The 19,949-nt window shown below is 32.8% G+C and overlaps 3 protein-coding genes and 1 long non-coding RNA gene across 4 annotated transcripts; 2 read left to right on the top strand and 2 right to left on the bottom strand.

The window, feature by feature from the left end:
* The first annotated feature begins 1,818 nt into the window (after positions 1-1,818).
* Positions 1,819-3,292, top strand: LOC141687506 (uncharacterized). Its single transcript, XR_012561032.1, has 3 exons — positions 1,819-2,191; positions 2,292-2,372; positions 2,508-3,292. It is a non-coding gene; the product is annotated as an uncharacterized LOC141687506 (long non-coding RNA).
* Positions 3,293-4,978: 1,686 nt separating this feature from the next.
* On the top strand, positions 4,979-6,327 carry LOC141687505 (GEM-like protein 7). The gene is made up of 4 exons (XM_074492803.1): positions 4,979-5,202; positions 5,305-5,385; positions 5,506-5,780; positions 5,967-6,327. Exons 1-4 carry the CDS (start codon positions 5,049-5,051, stop codon positions 6,153-6,155), a joined length of 699 nt encoding a protein of 232 aa, XP_074348904.1. The 5' UTR covers positions 4,979-5,048; the 3' UTR covers positions 6,156-6,327.
* Positions 6,328-7,519: 1,192 nt separating this feature from the next.
* Positions 7,520-10,188, bottom strand: LOC141687504 (uncharacterized). The gene is made up of 2 exons (XM_074492802.1): positions 9,758-10,188; positions 7,520-8,686 (listed from the first exon to the last, which is right to left on the bottom strand). The coding sequence occupies exons 1-2, from the start codon at positions 10,107-10,109 to the stop codon at positions 7,794-7,796; spliced, it is 1,245 nt and encodes a 414-aa protein (XP_074348903.1). The 5' UTR covers positions 10,110-10,188; the 3' UTR covers positions 7,520-7,793.
* A 1,810-nt stretch (positions 10,189-11,998) lies between these two features.
* Positions 11,999-16,394, bottom strand: LOC141686977 (uncharacterized). Its single transcript, XM_074492096.1, has 5 exons — positions 16,218-16,394; positions 13,968-14,846; positions 13,774-13,879; positions 13,046-13,251; positions 11,999-12,521 (listed from the first exon to the last, which is right to left on the bottom strand). The coding sequence occupies exons 2-5, from the start codon at positions 14,717-14,719 to the stop codon at positions 12,254-12,256; spliced, it is 1,332 nt and encodes a 443-aa protein (XP_074348197.1). The 5' UTR covers positions 14,720-14,846; positions 16,218-16,394; the 3' UTR covers positions 11,999-12,253.
* Positions 16,395-19,949: the final 3,555 nt, after the last annotated feature.

Below are 19,949 nucleotides of genomic sequence, written 5' to 3'. Positions count from 1 at the left end.
CATTGGTATTTCGTATTTTAGTAGGTTTTGTAAAATTAAGCATCAAAAAGCTAATAACATCTGAATATACATGCTAACAGGGGCAGGGGGCTAACCTAGGCTGAAATCCAGGCTAAACTGAAAATTTTAGTAAGATTTTTTTTATAAAACCAAGATTTCTTTTGTTAAAAAATAGTATAAATTTTACTTTAAGATCCTGATAACCTCTAAAAATTAGAACATTAGAATTCGTTTGGATCTAGTTCCATTCAAAAACCTTAATTTTCCACTATGTCGAATTCCTCATATAAGGATGCATGAAAATAGCATGCTGTTTCGCTCCTTAGGCTTCAATCTGGGTGATGATTCTCTATTCCACAATAAAAAGAAAGTTATTAAGAAATATACAAAGACATATATCTATGCAGTGAACAAGTTGAAGCTTTTCCTCCCAACAACTTGATTTGAATTCTCATGCATGCATACATGGCCTTTCCATAAAGTTTGTTACTTTCTTATGAGGATTTACTTTGTCCCTACTACATTTAGTAAAAACAACACTATACACAGCAAAAGAGAGAGAAAAAGAGGCATATTGTGTTAACTGTTAACTATAGATGATAAAATAAATACAGAACTGAAATAGTACCTCCCGCAACAGCTGTATACTTGGAATTGCTCATTTTACGTCACAAGGACTCAGTGATGGGAGAGTCTTGTGCACTGCCCACGACCCTTGTGTAAGGCTCATGTAAGTGCATATTTGTTCCCCTACGAAGAAAATGGAATAACCAGAAAAAGAAGATTATAAACTAGTCACAAATATAAAGCAACCAAAAGGATGACAAGAATAAGATTAGAATCTTGAAAATAGCATATTCCTTCCATTGAAGATACTAAGAAAATATAAAGGAAATTTCTCCCCAGTGTCAGCTAATAAGTTTATGAGATCACTGCTTAGATTTATTTATTTATTGAAAATCCATTCATTGATAGAGAAACCCTTCAATTATAGTGGTAGCTAATAAGTTTATGAGATCACTGATTAGATACTATGGCAGCATATATTCAACTTATAAAATATGTATATAAAAATTCATCACCAGTGTAACTTTAATATGAATATATGACAAACTTTATATTAATGAATATTAACAGCAAATCTGGATGGTATAGAATATACAATGCCAGTGACTTGGCAGATAAAATTTCCTGCAATTCCTCTTGCCTTCTCATGAGTCCTGATTGTGGATTCTCAAAAGGGGCCATCATCTTACTATATCATTAGGCTTTGTACAATGAATCCTAATGAAAATAAATATACAATGTGGTTTGTTGGTTGAGATAGAATATTATTTAGACACAGTTTAGACCGCACTACTCAACAATATTATTTGGTTGGTTAGCTCAATACGAATTTAAAGATTTTGTAAGTGATCAGTTATTTTTAAATGAACAGAACCATACCAGAAAAGAAAATTGAACCAAACCAAATGTACCGAGTATGTCTACATCTGAAGAATGGTCGAAGTTAGAGGGTAAAATGTATGTGGACCTTATCCTGCTCCAAAGAGTAGAAATGTTTTTTTTAACATGACATGATCATCCCTTTTTCAGATATTTGAATTCAACATCCGTCAGCAGATAAGGAAGGCTACATAAAGATTACCTATAAAATCTTCTTGACTACTTTCAATAAATATACAAAATCTTCTTGACTTCGAAAGTTTGGTGTCAAAAGCAGGCTGGCCTCACACAGCTGAAATTCCAGATCAGTTCTGTGTCAGCAAACAAAGACTTAAGCTAGTGCTAACACTGTAATATTGAACAGCTCAATTAATCCAAATCAAAGTTGGTTGTGTGTTTAAGATTTAAGTAATGGGACCATTGACATTTTTGGTGACACATATATTAATATGACTCATCCAACTGAAACCTTCAATGCACCCAAATCCTTTTATTTTCATATAAATCATGCATGCACAAATTTGCTATTTTTTTATCTTCCAAAGTATCTACACTATCTTCAGCTCTAATAATTTCAGCAATTTCTCAAGTATGAAGAATCAAGTACAAGAACATGTTATTGGGATTCTAATCAGCTCAACTTCATACTCAACTGAAAGATCACTGACCAAGCTCTCACCAGACCATAATGTCGATATCCAGTCCCACAATCCACCTTCAAATGCAAATTCCACATTCAATCAGAGTAAGTATCCCTCTTACTCATCCAGATCTCTTGTTATATCACCAATTTATGGATACTTTTCTAAAAGGCGAGTTTTACTAATGTTCTTTGCTACGTGCAGATAAACTAGAATCAACAAAGTGTAGGAAGAACAAGCTTGTTGGAAGAACGGATAGTTTTGCACAAAGAGTCATAGAGCATGGTAATTATTTCCTATATTTAATCTAAACATATGCATGAACTTCATGTATTTAATTATTTTGATGCATGTATGGCACTGGCACTTGAGGGGCCAAACCAAAAAGATAGATATTAAAAAAAGTATTGACAATTGCAGTGAGATTAGGCCCCAATGTAACTGAAACCCTGAAGGGAAAGCTGAGCTTGGGAGCTATGATATTCTGGTTGGGCGGGGTTACAAAAGTTTTCAACCAGAAATTTAACAGTAGGGAAGGAGAAAAGTTATTAAAAGCTTCCCAGTGCTATCTATCTACAACAGCAGGTCCAATTGCAGGACTCCTCTTTATCTCCACAAACAAGGTTGCCTTCTGCAGCAAAAGATTAATAAAAGTTTCTTGCTCGACTGGAGAGTTTCAAAAAGTACACTACAAGGTCGTCATCCCACTAGAAAAGATAGAGAGAGTCAATGAAAGAGAAAATCTGAAACAGCCATCAAGGAAGTACATACAAATAGCCACAGTAGATAAATTTGAGTTCTGGTTTACGGGACTCCTAAATTATCAAAGAACGATCAAATATATTCAAAATGCTCTTTTTCACGCACAATGAATTCAACTCAACAATAGTTGTTTTACCTGCATGCAGTTAATACTATGTTGAGCTATATAGTTAGTAGCATTAGCTTAGCCTAGGGTGTATATATTTTACTTCTTAGGCTTTATCTGTCTTGATGGAAAATCAGGGTTCACAAACATGAGCCGTTCTCTGCCTTAAATCTGGATTCAAATTCACTTTACATTTTCAATACTTTAAGTGATCTGGCGTGGCAAGGTGCGGATATTCACTATTGCAAAAGCAAGAAAATGTAATAGAATCATATCATGACATGTATGCAATTGAACAAGTGGGATCTTACATATCTCAGTTGGAGCTTTTTTCTCAGCAACTTGATTTAAACTCTGATGCATGAATGGATGGCCTTTCTATAAAGTTTATTACTTTCTTACGAGGACTTGCTTTGTCCCTGCTATATCTAGTAGAACAAGGCTATCTGCAGCAAAAGAGAAAAAGAAGGCAATTCGTGATAATGGTTAAAAATATATCTATTAATTGAACTAGTTATCTGTATTACTAAAACCTAAACGTCAGTTTTATATTAGCCGTGGCCTGATTGATGGGGTAGACTTCTGCAGTGTACATGACCTTTTTAGCAAGACAAATATTTTGAATAAAAAGAAAAGCAAAACAAAGGAGATGATAAGCTAATCACATACATTAAGAAACATATTAGATGACGAAGATGAAATTAAAATCTTGAAAATATCAAATTGTGTTTAGTGAAGATACATACGTTGAAACTACCTTTGGATAACCAAGGAAATAAACAGAAAAATCTAAAACATATATTAACAGTGAGGCATCATACTGATTAATGATCTAAGAGTTGAATTTACTCGTCATGGTTCAAGATGCCATTAATCTTCAAGAAAGATTAGCGTACACATAGTATCTTTATCCTCACGATGAGATTGGTGTTCTAGGTCTTACTTTATTTAAAATTATATTTCATTTAATTTTTAGAGTTTGAATACATGATCTAGTGGATATCCAGTATACAATTTTTGAGTTTGAGCATGTGATCTAGCGGATAGTGAGCAGACAAATTGATCATCGTGTAAAGCAAGACTTTATTTTTTACTTCAAGATGAACATAACAAAAGGCAGTTAAATTTCTTAAAGAAATGAGACTAATCAATATGACTAACAAAGACATGCATAGTAGAAAGAAGGCAAAATGATGCAAGATCCTTTGAATGCTTTTCTTTCCACCTCAAGATGTGATTGTGAGTTTGCGACTAGCAAAATACAAAATCCCCGCAAATTTTGCCAGATTGTGGATTTTTAAAAGATTACTCAAGAATCCTAATTACTTCAAATTGACTCGAAACATAATGGGTCATGATTATACTATTCTCACAGGGCTATGTACAATGAATCTTAAACAAAACAATGCGTTATGTTAGTTGAGATTCAATGATTAAACCACCTGGGAGCATATTCTGCCCACCACTTATTTAGATACAGCTTGTCCCTTGCTAAGAACATTACTTGGTCGGCTAGCTCAGAATAAATTTGAGTTGTGTAGATAATCAGTTCTTTCTTTTACACTACCAGACCAGTGAAACAAACCGAATATACACAGTATATCCGACTCCCAACACTTACGGTAACATGATATGTTTGTACTCTCAGTATGCAAACAGACAGAAGTAACATGAAATGGAGGTTTACCACTTTTAGATGGTAGTTTTCGACATCCGTCAGCAGATAAGAAAGCTACACGAAGCTTGAATTTAAATCTTCTTGACTTTTAAAGTTTGGTGCCAAAAGCAGGTTGGCCTCACAAAGCTAAAATTCCAACTCAGTTCTGTGTCAGCATACAAAGACTAAGCAATGTGCTAATATTGTAAAATTAACAGCTGACCTACTTCAAATCAAAGTTGGTTGTGTGTTTAAGATTTATGTAATGGGACCTTTGGTATTGTTGATGACACTTATATGACTCATCCAACTATAACCTTCAAACCACCTAGTCAGTTTATTTCTATATATATGTACACATACATTAGCAATTTTCTATCTACCCAATAATCTAATCTCTCTTCAACTAAAACCATTTCACTGCATTCTCTGAAATATGAAGAATCAGGTTCAAACAAATGTTGCTGGAATTCCAATCAGCTCAGCTGCATATTCAAGTAAGAGTTCATCAGGCAACGTCGTAACAGACAGTAATCTCGCTATCAAGTGCTACAATCCGCCTTCGAAGGCAAATTCTAAATTTAATCACAGTAAGTATCCCTCCCTCCTTCTGGATTTGTTCTGCTCTCATTTTTTAATACCAAATTATGGATTACGGAATTTTTTGCTAATATTATTTCTTGAACGTGCAGATAAACTAGGATCAACGAATTATAGGACGAACAAGCTTGTTGGAAGAACAGAAAGTTTTGCCCAAAGAGTCAGAGAGCATGGTAATTATTTCTTGTATATGATCCAACTTATAAACGTAATCTATACACGAGTTACAATAACATAAGGGAATATGCTTTGTATCTTTCCAAGTGTTAAATAAGTTCATTTTGCACTTGCAGTGAGATTAGGCCCCAAAATTACCGAAACCCTGAAGGGTAAGCTGAGCTCGGGAGCAAAGATTCTCCGATTAGGTGGAGTTACAAAAGTTTTCAACAAGAATTTCAACACAAGAATAGGAGAAAAGTTATTAAAAGCTTCCCAATGCTATCTATCAACAACAGCAGGTCCAATAGCAGGACTCCTCTTTATTTCTACAGACAAGATTGCCTTCTGCAGTGAGAGGACAATGAAAGTATCTTCTTCGACTGGAGAAATGTTAAGAGTACAATATAAGGTGCGTAATTTATGAATTATGACTATTACTTATCTCTTCTTACAAGCTGTAAATTTACCAACCTATCATAAATGTTACGAGGTCTTAATACGTTTACAATGTTATGTGTTGACTGTTGAGCGGTTAATATGAACTCTGCTTGCTTATATGAATACAATCTGAATAAAGTTTATATACTTATTGCAGGTCATGATCCCCCTAGGGAAGATCAAGAGAGCCAACAAGAGCACAAACATCGAAATTCCATCACAGAAGTATATAGAGATAGTAACCGGGGATAATTTTGATTTCTGGTTCATGGGATTCCTTAATTATCAAAGAACTTTCAAATATGTAGATGAAGCAATCTCTCAAATGCAATGGAGTCGCAACTAGCAATAAATGTCACAAAGAAAAAAAGAATCTATGCTTCTGCCTGGGTGCATGTTATGTAAATGTAGATATTGTAGCTTGAGCATACCTTATACCTACAAACGTTGCAGTGTTTTTGATGTTAAACAAAGTGTAGATACATGAATCTATGAGTTGGGTATTATTTTTGATTCTATGCCTTACCTGTGTAGCTTATATGTTTTAGTTTAAGTGCATAATTTTTTATACAAGGGATATTCACGACTTTCTGTAGATTGATTGAAAAATGTTCAGTATACTCAACTCGAAAATATAATTATACACAGATCAATTTTCCTTTGGAAGCTGACTTTGCTGGCCATAAGTTTATTCATTGAAGTACTCAACTCCAGCAGGGATTAGTGTTTACCTAATGTGGTGGAAAAACCTTACAAAAAATGAACGATTGTAGATAATTCTGTTTAAAGAAATTGTATTGTATACTTGTAAAGGACTCAGAATACCAGAAACTCACAAATGAAATCCTGCCAAGTTGGGTTCTCAGAAGCGAGTTGGTCTTGAGAAGCAACCGATTCCTAGGGAATCCTGGCTCCTGTGGACATTAGTCTCACCAAATGTCAACACCTCACCAAAAATTTATAATTATAATGGCCTCTAAATTAAAGTTTGACACTTTTTATAAACAAACTGTAATTATCTAGTTGTTAAGCTATTGAAATTCGAGAAACTAACTAATAAAATTATACAAAATAACATACATATGTTGGATGCCAAGAACATGCCCTCAATAAAGCTAGCGCATCAGTATCAGTAGGTGCCTAGCTGAGTCCAAGAATGCCTTAGTTGGAGGTGGTCTTGGAAAACCTTTTATTGGTAGAGGAGTCTTATAAAGTCATGTACTGCTTCGGATTCAAACCCATCATCTAGCGCATAGGATTCGCCCATTCGGATCCATGATCTAGCGGATAGTACTGTAAGGTAATAAAAAACTCTATAAAGCCTATCCATCATCAGAGGAGTCTCAACAGGTGATGTCCTGTGATCTAGCACAAGATAATCCAACATGTGATCTAGCAAATAGTTAGAAAAAATATCAGCGTCAGGGAGAGCCTGGTAAGGTCCTGTACAATTTACAGGTTTCAAAATCGTTCGAACCAGGGATCTACTCAATCGCAAATTTGCAGGTACACTTGCTTTTCAAGGCAACAAGACATTTTACATCATCGACAATATCATCTTAGATATCAAATTCAGTGGCGTTACTGAAGACTGATTCCAGCCCTTAGCTTGGAAATAAATGAGATATAGTAGCACTTTTTTTGCATCAGAACCTCGGGAATCCATGTCCCGATGAACACAATACAACCAGTAAATAGTGCAAAATGAGATGGCAATTCAAAGTTATAACATCAATTTCCAAGAAGAATAATGATACAACTCCCTACCAGATACAATAAACAAACAATTTGATACACGAAAGAGGAAGGCAAATACAAAGAGAGCTAAACAATGGACAGAATATGAACATACACAGCCTGAGATTTATTGTCAAGTGGTAAATGATCGTATGGACAAATAGCTTGTAGCAAGTACTGTAGCAACTCGTTCTCCATCCACCAAAACCAACAATGTTACAAAGGTATACATGCAGAGCGTTCTACCTCAAATCAACACATCAGGTTCTGCTAAACTCCCAGAAAAATTTACCTTACAACAAGCAGGGAACTGCAAACCAGCCTCATCGCAAATAGATTTCTGAATGTGGGGGCATGACCTTACATCAAGATATTCTAGAGTTTTACACGAACCCAAAAGCATGCCTAGTCCAACCACGGTAATCTTAGAACAGTTACTGACTTTCAAAATCTTCAATATTAATTCAGATCCTTCAGAACCTAATCCCTGGAAAGCAGAATCAGTCACTTCATCACAGCAACCAATATCAAGAACCTCCAAACTTCTGCACTGAGATAGAATACAGTTCACTAAAGAGTCGGAAACATTCACACACCAATCCATCTGAAGGATCTTCAGATTGACACTACAGGCAGCAGCCACCAACCTAATTGACTTATCAGATAAGTTCCTGCAGCCACCAATAATGAGAACCTCGAGATTATTGCAGTATTTCGCCAAGGAAAACATAGATTCATCTCCGAGTTTATAACAATCCAGCAATTTCAATATCTTAAGAGAAGCCGCACAAGTTTTTGATATACCACATATTCCAGTGTCTCCAACATTGCTGCACTTGCTGAAGTCCAAATACTTAATCTTTTTACACCCCTCAACTAGAAAGGCTAGTCCAGAATCAGTGATGCTGGTGCAACCATGCAAGCCCAGTTCTTCTAAATTGTGACAATGAATTGAAAGAGATTTAAGTAGTGCATCTGTAACATATCTGCAACCGCCAGCATGTAAGCTCTTCAAATTAGGACTGCCCTCGGCAACAGCTGACAACCCCTTGTCTGTTATCTTTCTGCAGTAAGATACATCTAAAAACTGTAGACACGAAAGAAATGACCCAATTTTTGCCAGCCCGATATCAGTAATTCCTGAAAAAGAACGTCAGGCTTCACAATTTAGAATTTATAGGTCCAGCATAAGTCTCAAAGATCATTATAAAATGAAAGTTCCAGCTTTAAAATGGTGCAAAAAATACATCCGAGCAAATCCCAAAGCCAAAACTGGCACTGTAGCAGAAATATGTGACCACTGGTATACAGCTAATAAACCGGTGCCCAACCAAATACATATGAAATTATGATGACGTTTAGAACTAAAGATAACTGTTGCTATGCATGCTAATGAGGAAAAGGAAATGGAGTTTAAGTTCCTTTTTGGCAACATTTATGAATTTAAAATGATTAAACGCATGAAAACAATTTTACTCCAGGTTCTTATTCAAGATGCTTATAAAGATGAGATATAGTATGACTTAAATCTTTAACACCAATACGACATTGAATTTCCTAATAACTACTACTTCCATATGATCACAAACTATACATACATAGAGATTATCCTGTTAAGGCACAAACTTTAACCTCTTTTTTTTAATATAATATTAGATCCAACACATAAAACCCTAACAAAGAAGAAGTCAAAGTTCAAATGAATTCTCGATGAGTACTACTTTAATAAAATCCACAACGTACACCAACACTGATTTTTAAATTTAGATAAGAATATGTTGGCATACATTGTAAATTCTAAAAAGGTTTCAACAAACATAGTCAAGTAACTTCCAATCAAGACTTTAAAAAGTTCTTAAACATCGTATCTGTTTGATTATAATTTTTACATATCCACTTAAATATTTAGACATCAAATTGAATTCCAAGAAATAGAAAAATGGAGCATTTTGTTAAATTTCGAAAGGATCACCTACAAATCTGTCTAAAATAGGGGAATTCAAGCCAAGCCAGTTAACGGGATTGAGAATGAGGTTCTAATCTATTTTTATATTGATACCTCATTCTCATTCATGTTACCTGGGTTCTGATTGTAATTCGATGATCCAACAAGCACTAAGAGATTATACAAATTACCTCCAACTCTCCATTTTAACTACATATACGCTAATCAAATCAGAATGGAATAAACCCGAAAGCACAAGATCAAACCTTTAAGGTTCCTGAGCTCAAGAGTCCTCAAACAGCCAAAAGAAGAAGCAATAACAGAGAGATCAGAATCACTAACACCAGGATAAAAAGATCGATTAACAGACTGAGACATATCAAGATGATGCAAATTAGTGAACCTAGCAGCCATCTTCTGAAGCATGTGGGGCCCAGAACGGACACAAAGCTTCTTCCTTTGACTACTCTGTATGAACAACCATCTTTTACAGACCAAGCCAAACACATCCTTGTCTTCTTGGGCTTCTAGTTTTGAGAGCACTGAGATTAGGTCATCATCTGTTAGAGACTTGTTTATGCAGATTTGGTCAACTGGGGTGTTGACTTTTGAAGACATTGGATAATGTTGTTTGGATCAGTGGTGATTTGAAGGTGGGTTTTGAGATGGATATACTATCATATGTATCATGTATTTATGTATGTATTTGTATGTACAGATAAGAGTGTCAGATGGTGTTGTGTTTGTGTTGGGGCCTGGGGGCTCTAAAATACCCAAAATACCCTGCATCTCAAATTTTAGTCGGCTCTTCGATCATTAGTTCCTTTCATTTCAAAATACTTCATCGGTTCATTTTAGTTTGTTACATTTAATTTCACTTAAATTTATTAATATTTTATAATAAAAAATATTATATTAATGAAAATTATATTTAATCTATTTTAATCAGTATTCTAAAAATCTCCGATTTTTTAAAAAATCCCTGATTAATCCCGATTAATCCTTAAAAAATATTTGGTCGATCTATTTTTTCAAATCCGATTAATATTTATAAATTATTTTTGAATTATATATTTCATAGTAAATATATTAAATATTAATAAAATATTTAAATATATCCGATTTTTGTTCCGATTAATTCCTCCAATTATTCCCCGATTTGCCGCTTAATCCCTAATCGGTACATAAACCAATTAGTACCAATTTTTACAACCATGATTTTAATATATAATTTTTAGTTTTTCTAAATGATAAAAGAAAAATGTTTAATTTTTAATATATATTGGTCAATTTGACTTTTATAAAAGAAAATGAGATAATAAAAAGGAGGTTGTCAATTTGAATTTGAACACTATATGTTAAGGTGTACAAAAAGATCCTTCACTTATGATTTTGTTTATTTTCTTTTTTTAATAAAATATAACATTTACCCATTTATTTAAAATAATATAACATTTAGACTTTTATTACAAAAAGTTAAATTATTAGCACATAACCGTAGAAAATCAAAGCAATACTTAAAAAAAGAATGGAGAGAGTAATATTAAATTAATTAAAATTTGACTGATATTCTGTATAAGTAAATAATTGTTAATTAATTATATTGTAAAACATATCTGATCTATTTTAATATGTAAATTTTAATTTTTAAAGATGATTAAAGGATAGTTTCTAATCTTCGCTCAATAATAGGTAATTAATTAGGGATGGAGAAAGTAAAATTTATATTAATTTAATAATATAATTTTTAATAAAATATTTCGAGGAATTGAGTTTTTCCACAATATAGTTACTATGTTTTTTGAGTTCAGTGAAGAAAAGGAAAGGATGGAAAATCAGTTATTTTCTTTTTGAAACAAATGTTGAACGAATTTATTTTCAAATATTTAGATTCCTTTTCCTATTAAAAGATTACTCGGGAACAAATGAAGAAAATAAAATTTTCTCTTTTTTTCCTTTACTTAAAAAAATACACATTTTTAATATTCAATCAAAATGTCGGGACATCATGCATCATTTATATTTATAATTTTTGCTTATTCTCATATATGGACCGACCCAATCCAACTCAACTCATTTTTAACTTGAAAAATTTGATCCAATATAAATCGGATAATGGGTAATTTCTTGTATACTTTGTTAATTTTTATGTTTTTAATTATTTTTTGGGAAGGAAATTTGGGTAGCTTAATAGAACTACAAATAACATTCTTGAAAATTCTTGAAAATACAGCGCGTACAGGTTGTTGTAATTTGTGGTTGCAAATCGCAAGGCAATACCATAACAACCAATAAAAAACAATATTAGAGATGTAACATCATCTTTTTAGCACTAAATTAAAACAAATATTAGAGATGTAACATCATCTTTTTAATTTTAGCACTAATTTACGTTTCTTTCCTTGTGTCAACATCTTCTTTGTTTGTTTTCTAAGATGAGTTTGTATTCAGCATTTCATAGCTTTTTTTTATATCAACATCATGTTTGTTTTCAAGTGTACGTATAATTGCATACATAATTTCTCTATTTTCATTCTTATTGTAAACCACCAGACAAAAGATGTCAAGATGAGATCTTGAGACATAAGTTGACAACACATGTTCGATTCTTGTTAACAACAGAACCATGTAAAAGACCATTTGGTCATGTATTTGTATATCTTTATCTTTTGAAGAACAGTTTCTGTTACTAATGTAAGAAAAAAGAGAAAGTATAATTTTTTTCAAAAAAAATCAAAAAATCTAATAGGGCTGAGCCAGTGTCAAGGATCTTGTTTGCTAGAAAGCAGGCAATCCTCCAAAAATTGGGTGAGTTGAGATGTGTACAGCTCTGGATCATTTCGAAGATGATCAACATGTGGCGTCGATATAAAGTTGCAAGCCCGAACTTGACGTCCTATCTTCTGCTGCTCAGTTATAAAAGACTCAACGTATTCAGCAGGAATGACTTTGTCTGCAGAGCTGTAGATGTATAACTGCGGGCAGCTAGGTTGTCCAGTTTTCAGTTGACCCATTAAAGAAGACAGCCTCCTATAAAAGAAGAAGTAACACGGTCAAATCTCATAGGCCGAACTGACAATATGTATCGAGCTCAAATTCAAAGACAAAAGAAGTCCCCTGTCTAAGTACAACCAAGTTGGATAATTCACGAAGCCCACTAGAGTCCCCCAGAGTATCATAATTTGTTTGGGCATTTGGGCACTTATTAGTCAGACTAAATCTCACGCCCTGAACAAATTTCCTACATGTTCTATTGTGGGACAGGAATGTTACACAAGCTGAATGGTCAATGCACATATGATAGAAAATTCTATATACATAAATAACAGAAAGTGTGATGCTCCTTAACGATAATTGACAAGAAATGGCACAAAGTGCTGCAGCATCAAGACTTTAAAGGGCATCCAAGATACAACAGCATAAATCAAGTGGTTTGATTTACATCTTCCATGGTTGATGGTTCTAGTATGAACGCATCACAGAGAACATAAGACTTAACAGACTTGAAGATATTATGTCACTCTGAGTCACCATCATGAATCTAAATATCTTACCCATTAACAGCAGGAAGCTTCAAGACCACCTCGAAAACTCTCTCTAATACGACCTGCAAAGCTGCTTCCATAAATGCTGGTTTAGCTTCCCTAGAAACATAGCTTCTACCTGAAACTTCAACATCGCTTCTGTGTGCTGCATTGTCTTGTTTTGTTGCAACACTTTGCTTTTTCAAAATAGCAGCAGAGAAACCTGCAGCCCATACCTAAGGAGAACACAGATATTCAGTAAATATTTTCAGCATATAAATAGATGAGAGGCTATCATAGAAACCCAATTAAACTAAGCTTTAAAGAAAGCTTCAAATCATTAGGGTAATTTCAGCTAACCAAAAATTAAAATTAATGGCATAACCACAGAGCTATAGTAGTTAGACCATTCATTGTTTTTTTGACAAGTGAAACAGTACTTAAGTTTCACGGGACCTGAAATTACAATCTACATAATTTTGAAAGGAGTGCAGTAACGTTTTGTGGTCATTGCCAGAGAGCAATCTCTAAAATCTTTTCACATCGATCCACGAATGTATCATTTTTGGACAAGTATGCTCGAATATCCAAAAAACCTTAAAAAGTTATTGATCAAATTAAAACGAAGTAAAATCCTAAATCAAAAACAATGAATGTCATTGTATAAATCCCAGACCACAACTATGTCGATGTAGGCTTCTAAAGCTCATTAATCATTACGTAAACAAGTATGACATTTGTGAGCAAGCGGCATCTACCTGTGGATCAGGGGCTGCTACAGGAGCTGAATCAACAATACATCCTCTAATTCTCTCGATTAAGGCATCATCCTCTTGCTGAAATTTTTCCAAAATTGCTCCATATCTGTAAGAATAACAAATACGATTATCATAAAAGGTAGTTTGGAAAAAGTCAAGAACCCGCTAGAGAATTTAAAAGAGGGAAATCTTACGTTAACCACCCTGTGTTACTGAAAGTGTGAAACACCAGATTGTTTCCCTGCTCTTCTTCCAGCCAATCAGACAGATGATTCACAAGCACATCTACATGCTCTTCAGCTTTCAAGCCAGCCTGATAGCTTAGAATCTCAGACATGGGAAAGGTGAAGGTAATTACATGAAATCCTTTTGAAGTATAATATTCTGCATACTTCCTCATATGTTTCTGCTTTGCACCTAACCATCCAAGCAAAACCACTACTGTCCTGGACTTGGCCAATGAACAATCAGAATTCTCAGTTACATCACAGGTATTAGGCTGGGGCAAATGCCATTTATATAATACGTCTTCAGATAATGGCTGTATAGGGAGATTAGGCGTATATGCAGTCGGCTTAGCTTTGGCTAACTCTGCAGAGGTATATAGATTAATAAGGGTTGGAGAAGCGACAATGGAAGAGAATAAAGAGTTTGAGATAGAACTCTGACATGTAATAGGAAGAGGGCATCTTATGTAAGGAACGGGTACTCTTGTCCTGGCAATAAAAGATAAGTCAGACAGCTTGGAAACAGACAACTGAGATACCCTTGAAGAATTCATTTTGTAAGACAACTGTAAGGTAGAACTTGAATGTTCCAAAGAAGTATCAGTATCTGATAAACTGGATGGCTTTATTTTGTCATGAAGATCAGTTGATAAAGAAGCTGCGGCAACAGCAGAGGCTGCAAGGAATGGTCTTTGAAGGCTTCCAGCTAAAGAGGCCATAAAAGTTGACAAGCTGACAATCTCTTATAAAATAATCAAGTTACGGCTAATGATGGCAAAACCACTCCCAAGTTCAAATTCTGATTACTGTAGAAACAAAGCCATAACCTTGATTGAAATTGAAAATCTGCAGAAATAAAATGGAAATTGATAACCATTTATGAGGCCAATCCTTGACAGGCTAATGTGTATTTAATGTATGAACAAAGAAACATGGAAAAGAAAAGAAGCAAAACTGATTTTAGAATCTGACATTTCGATAAGCATGCCTTGTTATGTCATACATGTTGTGGGTGTATTATATTTGTTTTAAAAAAATTAAGGCTGTCAACACAGCATTGACAACAAAGCAAGAAGCAATATATAAACTATCAGCAACCGACCAAATTTGATCCCCAAACACACCCCACAAGAATATAGGAGCTGAATTAGTTGATATACTTTGAAATGACAATCCAAAAGAGGAGTAAATTAAAAACACATAAAGTTAAAAGATTATGAGAAATAGAACTTCAGAATTTTTAAAAAAAAAATACTTGGCCAGGAATTATTACTTCAAGTAAGCTAAAAAAGTTATGTGATGCAAAGATAAAGCCTATGAAGCTGAAAAAAAATACCAATCACAAAGCAATATGTGTTTGATTATTGACTTCCCACTTGTCACAAAATTACATTCTTTCCCACTTTCTTTGGCCATTCATGTGACAAGTTGACATACCTTCTTTAAAAAACACCTAATACATTGAACAGCCTTGCCAAACCAATTGAGAGAGTTTTTTTTAAAAGCACATTTTTTTAGGTGAAACTATAGGATGATAAATAACCAACTTATAAGTCTAAATTCATCTTTTCAATATAACTTAAAAATGACTCATTAGGACATTTTGAAAGAAGCAAGGAACTTATTTCTCTTTTGTCATCTAGGTTGGCAAAAAAATAACATTATTGCATAATTAAAAAACAATTCTTATTAATGATTTATACCACAACTTTATCTACAAACACAAAAACATTCAAAGATGGTTTCATTTAATTATTAAAAAGAAAGTAACTTGTTCATAAGTTGTTAAACACCACAATGATATAGTCCAACATATGGTCAAAACTATTGAAAACTACTTTGATAGGGCAATCACATTTTACATTACTAATAAACATGTCAAAATAACAAGCAAAATTCAAGTTGTAAAAAAAATCCCTAAAACACATAGTATATAATAACTCAAAAAAAAAAGTTAACAAACAAAAATTGGGCAAAATCAAATCTTTCCCATAAAAGCTCCAATCTTTGAATGAAACACACTGAAATATGCAAAACCCAGAAAAACCCCAATCAAAACAAGCCTAAAGATTGAATCTTTACACAAAAAACATACAAATTCATGTATTAGAAAACCACATTCAACAAGAAAACACTTCAAATCAACACCCATTAAATAAAAAAGTTACTACGTATACAAAATGAGATTAGAATTAAATACAAGAATTGAGAGCATACCAAGAGAATAAATAGATTGAATGAATGAATGTGTTGTTGTTCTTGTTCTAGTTCTTTTTGTTCTTCTGTGTGTATATTGCAAAGACAGGGCTGTAGCCTGTATGTATGTAACTATATATGCGTTGCCTATATAGTTGGAACAGAAGAGGGTTTTGTCACGCGTGATATGATGTCTGTAATTGTATGTTTAATTCTTTATTTTGGTATTAAAAACAGATTGTCAGAAAGATACCAAGAATATTCAAGGCCTCTGTGTAATAGCCAGTCAATGCACACGTTATTTTAATTTTAAGACAAAAGCATTTATATTTCAGAATAAATAGTAGTTTAAGTAGTTGTTTTTTTTCTAAGAATAATAATTGTTTTTCGGGAGAGGCTAAAATTAAGTAAGTAATTTCCTATGTTGGTGATTGTATTTTACAACTTATTACGGTCATGTTTGGCCAATAACATATAAGTTGATGTACGGGTTAATTTATAAATTATGTTTTACTGATTTTTTTAAGTATTATGTGTTCTTCAAAAAAAATTGTTATTGTAATTTTAATATTAAAATATTTTATTATAAATAATTTTTATTATTGTATTTTTCTAAATATTTAGTTCTATATTTATTTAATTATAATTTTTTGTTTTTCTTGACTCCATCTAATGATTAAGTTTTGTTCACCTCCCTTAACTCTTTTACATCGCTTATATACGGTGTGCGATGCATGAGATGATTTATATATTATTTTTATTTAATTTTTTGAAATTTTTATTCTTATTTGAAAGAAATTCACCATATCTTACTTTACTCCTGAAATTTATGTTTTTCATAACTTTTAATTTATTAAATTCTTATTTTTTTCACTCTATAATTTTCAAATGGTGAATATTTTAAATTTAAATATAATTTGTCTATTTTTTATATTAAAAACATTTTTGTTGGAAAATATATATGGGTGAATTTTGGTACGTCCAATTACATGTGAATTATTCTATTATATGAAAACTAGTTTTTGTGTTATGTTTACCAACTTTATTTGCTTCTTTTTAAATTTTTATTTGATATTTATTTTGTGATTTTTATATTTGTATCTTTTGCCGTTTTATAAACTCTAGTAGATTTGAAATGGTCACTTAAATTGTTTCTTTTGTTGTTTGTTTTAACAAGACTATACTTCTAATTTACAATCTCTACCCTCACAATCATGCCATATTAAGATAATACCTAAACTTTCCTATACTAATTATATAAAGTATATAATAAATCCGTAAGTGGTAGTGTTTGCTAATTTATAAGTCGAATTTTCAACTTATAAACTAATAAGTTGAAGGTTAGTAACGATGTATTTTTTTCTCAATTTATATTGATTTGTTATTTTTTTATTAACTTTATTTAAAAAAAATATATTTTTAAATGTTAATCTAATTTAAAATTCATGAAATAATATGATTATATTTTTAAAATATTTTTTTGATTTATTTAAATAAAAAAAATCCGACTTATAAGTGAAATTATCCAAACACTTATATAACGTATAAGTATTTATCTACTTATTACTTGTAAGTCAGTTATTAATTGTAATTCATAAATTACTTATTTTAAGATTTGACATCAGGCAAAAAAAATTCTTAACTAAAAACTGTGTAACATGTTATAATTACAATTATAAAGATTATGTAAAAGTATTATGCAATTCAAAAATTGTAAAATCATTAATTAAAATTTTAGGCAATTTAAAAAAGTTATTCACATTTATTAAACCTCCAGAGACTAATTTACCAAATCATTTGTTATCATATTAAAATAAATATTCTATAATCAATGAACTTAAAATAATAATTATATACTAATAGAAGAATTTTGTGTCTGAAACGGAAAAGAAATGTTTTTTTTTGGTGATATTACAATGTGAGGAAAGAAGTTATGGGCACGCAACAAAAGGCATGTCTCACTTTGAACATCCCTTGGCTTCTAAGTTGTAAAAATTGATTAGGGGATGGCCGATGACTGCTATTTCCCCTTCAATCCCAATTCCAAATTCATTCTCAGCCTCTACCCAATCATCTCAAATCACAATTTCAATGTTCTCTGATTCGGACAGCAACAACAAAATGGAAAAAAACATTATACATACAATTACTGTGAGCTTAGTTTTATAACAGGATTCCAACAATCACTTGCATTACAAAGACTTTTGCTAAAATTCAAGGTACTATGGAGAACAAACTTATTGTTTTGCAAAGATGGTCATCTCCGCCCAATAGAAGATAACTCGATGCAAATTTTGCGTAATTTTGCAGGATACAACATAAAAATAGTCCAGGGTTCCAATCACAAACATCACTTGCTCCAGGCTGCAGCAAAGTCAATCTTTGTAGATAAAGTTAGGCTTGCAAGTCCAACTTCCTTTTTATGTTCAAGTGACCTGACTTCAGTTGCAATGGAATATCATCTAGAATGCAGCAGATCAGCATCACCCAACCATTGATTTTGAATCTTACCTGAAAAGCATTATCTGGCTCAATTAAACATATTTTACAGTTACGTTTGTTTTCCATTGAGTGCAACCGTCAAGAAACTAATGATTAATAATACAGATACCCAAAAACTTGGCAATAAACATTTCTTCTTACTTCTTAGCAAGAAACTTCACACGATACTAGAACCGTTGCAACAAAATTTATATATACATGAATCGAAATGACATTTATTTATATTTATAAATGGAAACTTCACATGATAATAGAACCGCTGCAACAAAATTTATTTATAACCTCCACTTATTTCTTAAAACTACACAGTTAAGTAATGCATAGTCTATGCTGGGGAGTTGGGGGAGTGGGGAGGGGGGGTGAAAACAAGATGTATCAGAACCCCAGGGATAGAATACTTATACAAAAACTGTGAGCTCCTTAGAGATTACCAAACACAAAGTTTTCTGCATGAATCAGCTTACAACTGAAATATGAAAGAAACGGCTACAACCAAGTTTAAACACACATTTTTCTTTATTTCACGCAACAATTTATGTAACTTCTCAAATATATTAAGGGACACAAATGAAAGAGTTGATTATTATTGGTGTCAAATTAGTAGGACAAAAAATTGGTCAGAAACACCAAAGTCCAACTCCATCTCATATAAGTCATTGCACCAAGCCTGACATATCGTGAATATATACAAGCAGAAAATATATATAGCCCATATTCAGTACGAAATACAGATATTCAAAAGCATACAGTCCTGGGCCATTATCACTTTGAGTGAAAGTTTCACCAGCCACATAGTTATACAAACACAGGGTATGGCCACCACTACCTCTATGCTATAGATTAGAAAGAAAAAAAATTGAATGAAACACTGGTGCATTGCTCTTTAATATTATGCCAAGACTTTGACCCATAAAGAAGCTACCAGATGGTCTTGACTTTAAAGCCAGAATATAATTGATTACTTTTACATGTACGCTCTGTAATTGGGAAACAGTCCTCAAACTGAAATAGAAGAAATCGGGAACAGGAAATAATTGACAGAAATAACAAATATTAACGCACAAATCTAATCATGGCGAATTGAGGAAAAAAGAATTTAAAGTAAAAGCAGGCTGAAAAAGAAACTTGACATGTCACAATCGGGTGGTACTTGTATGTTACCTGTGTTGCAGCTGACCTTAGGTCTGTTTTCTTCAGCTCCTCCCATCCTTTTGCCATAGAACTGGAAAATACAATTTGTCAAAGTACCAA

This window comes from Apium graveolens, chromosome 9 (genome assembly GCF_009905375.1).
Source record: "Apium graveolens cultivar Ventura chromosome 9, ASM990537v1, whole genome shotgun sequence".
Taxonomy (NCBI): Eukaryota; Viridiplantae; Streptophyta; class Magnoliopsida; order Apiales; family Apiaceae; genus Apium; species Apium graveolens.
Note: the sequence above shows the minus strand (reverse complement) of the source record. Positions and strands in the feature narration are given on the sequence as shown.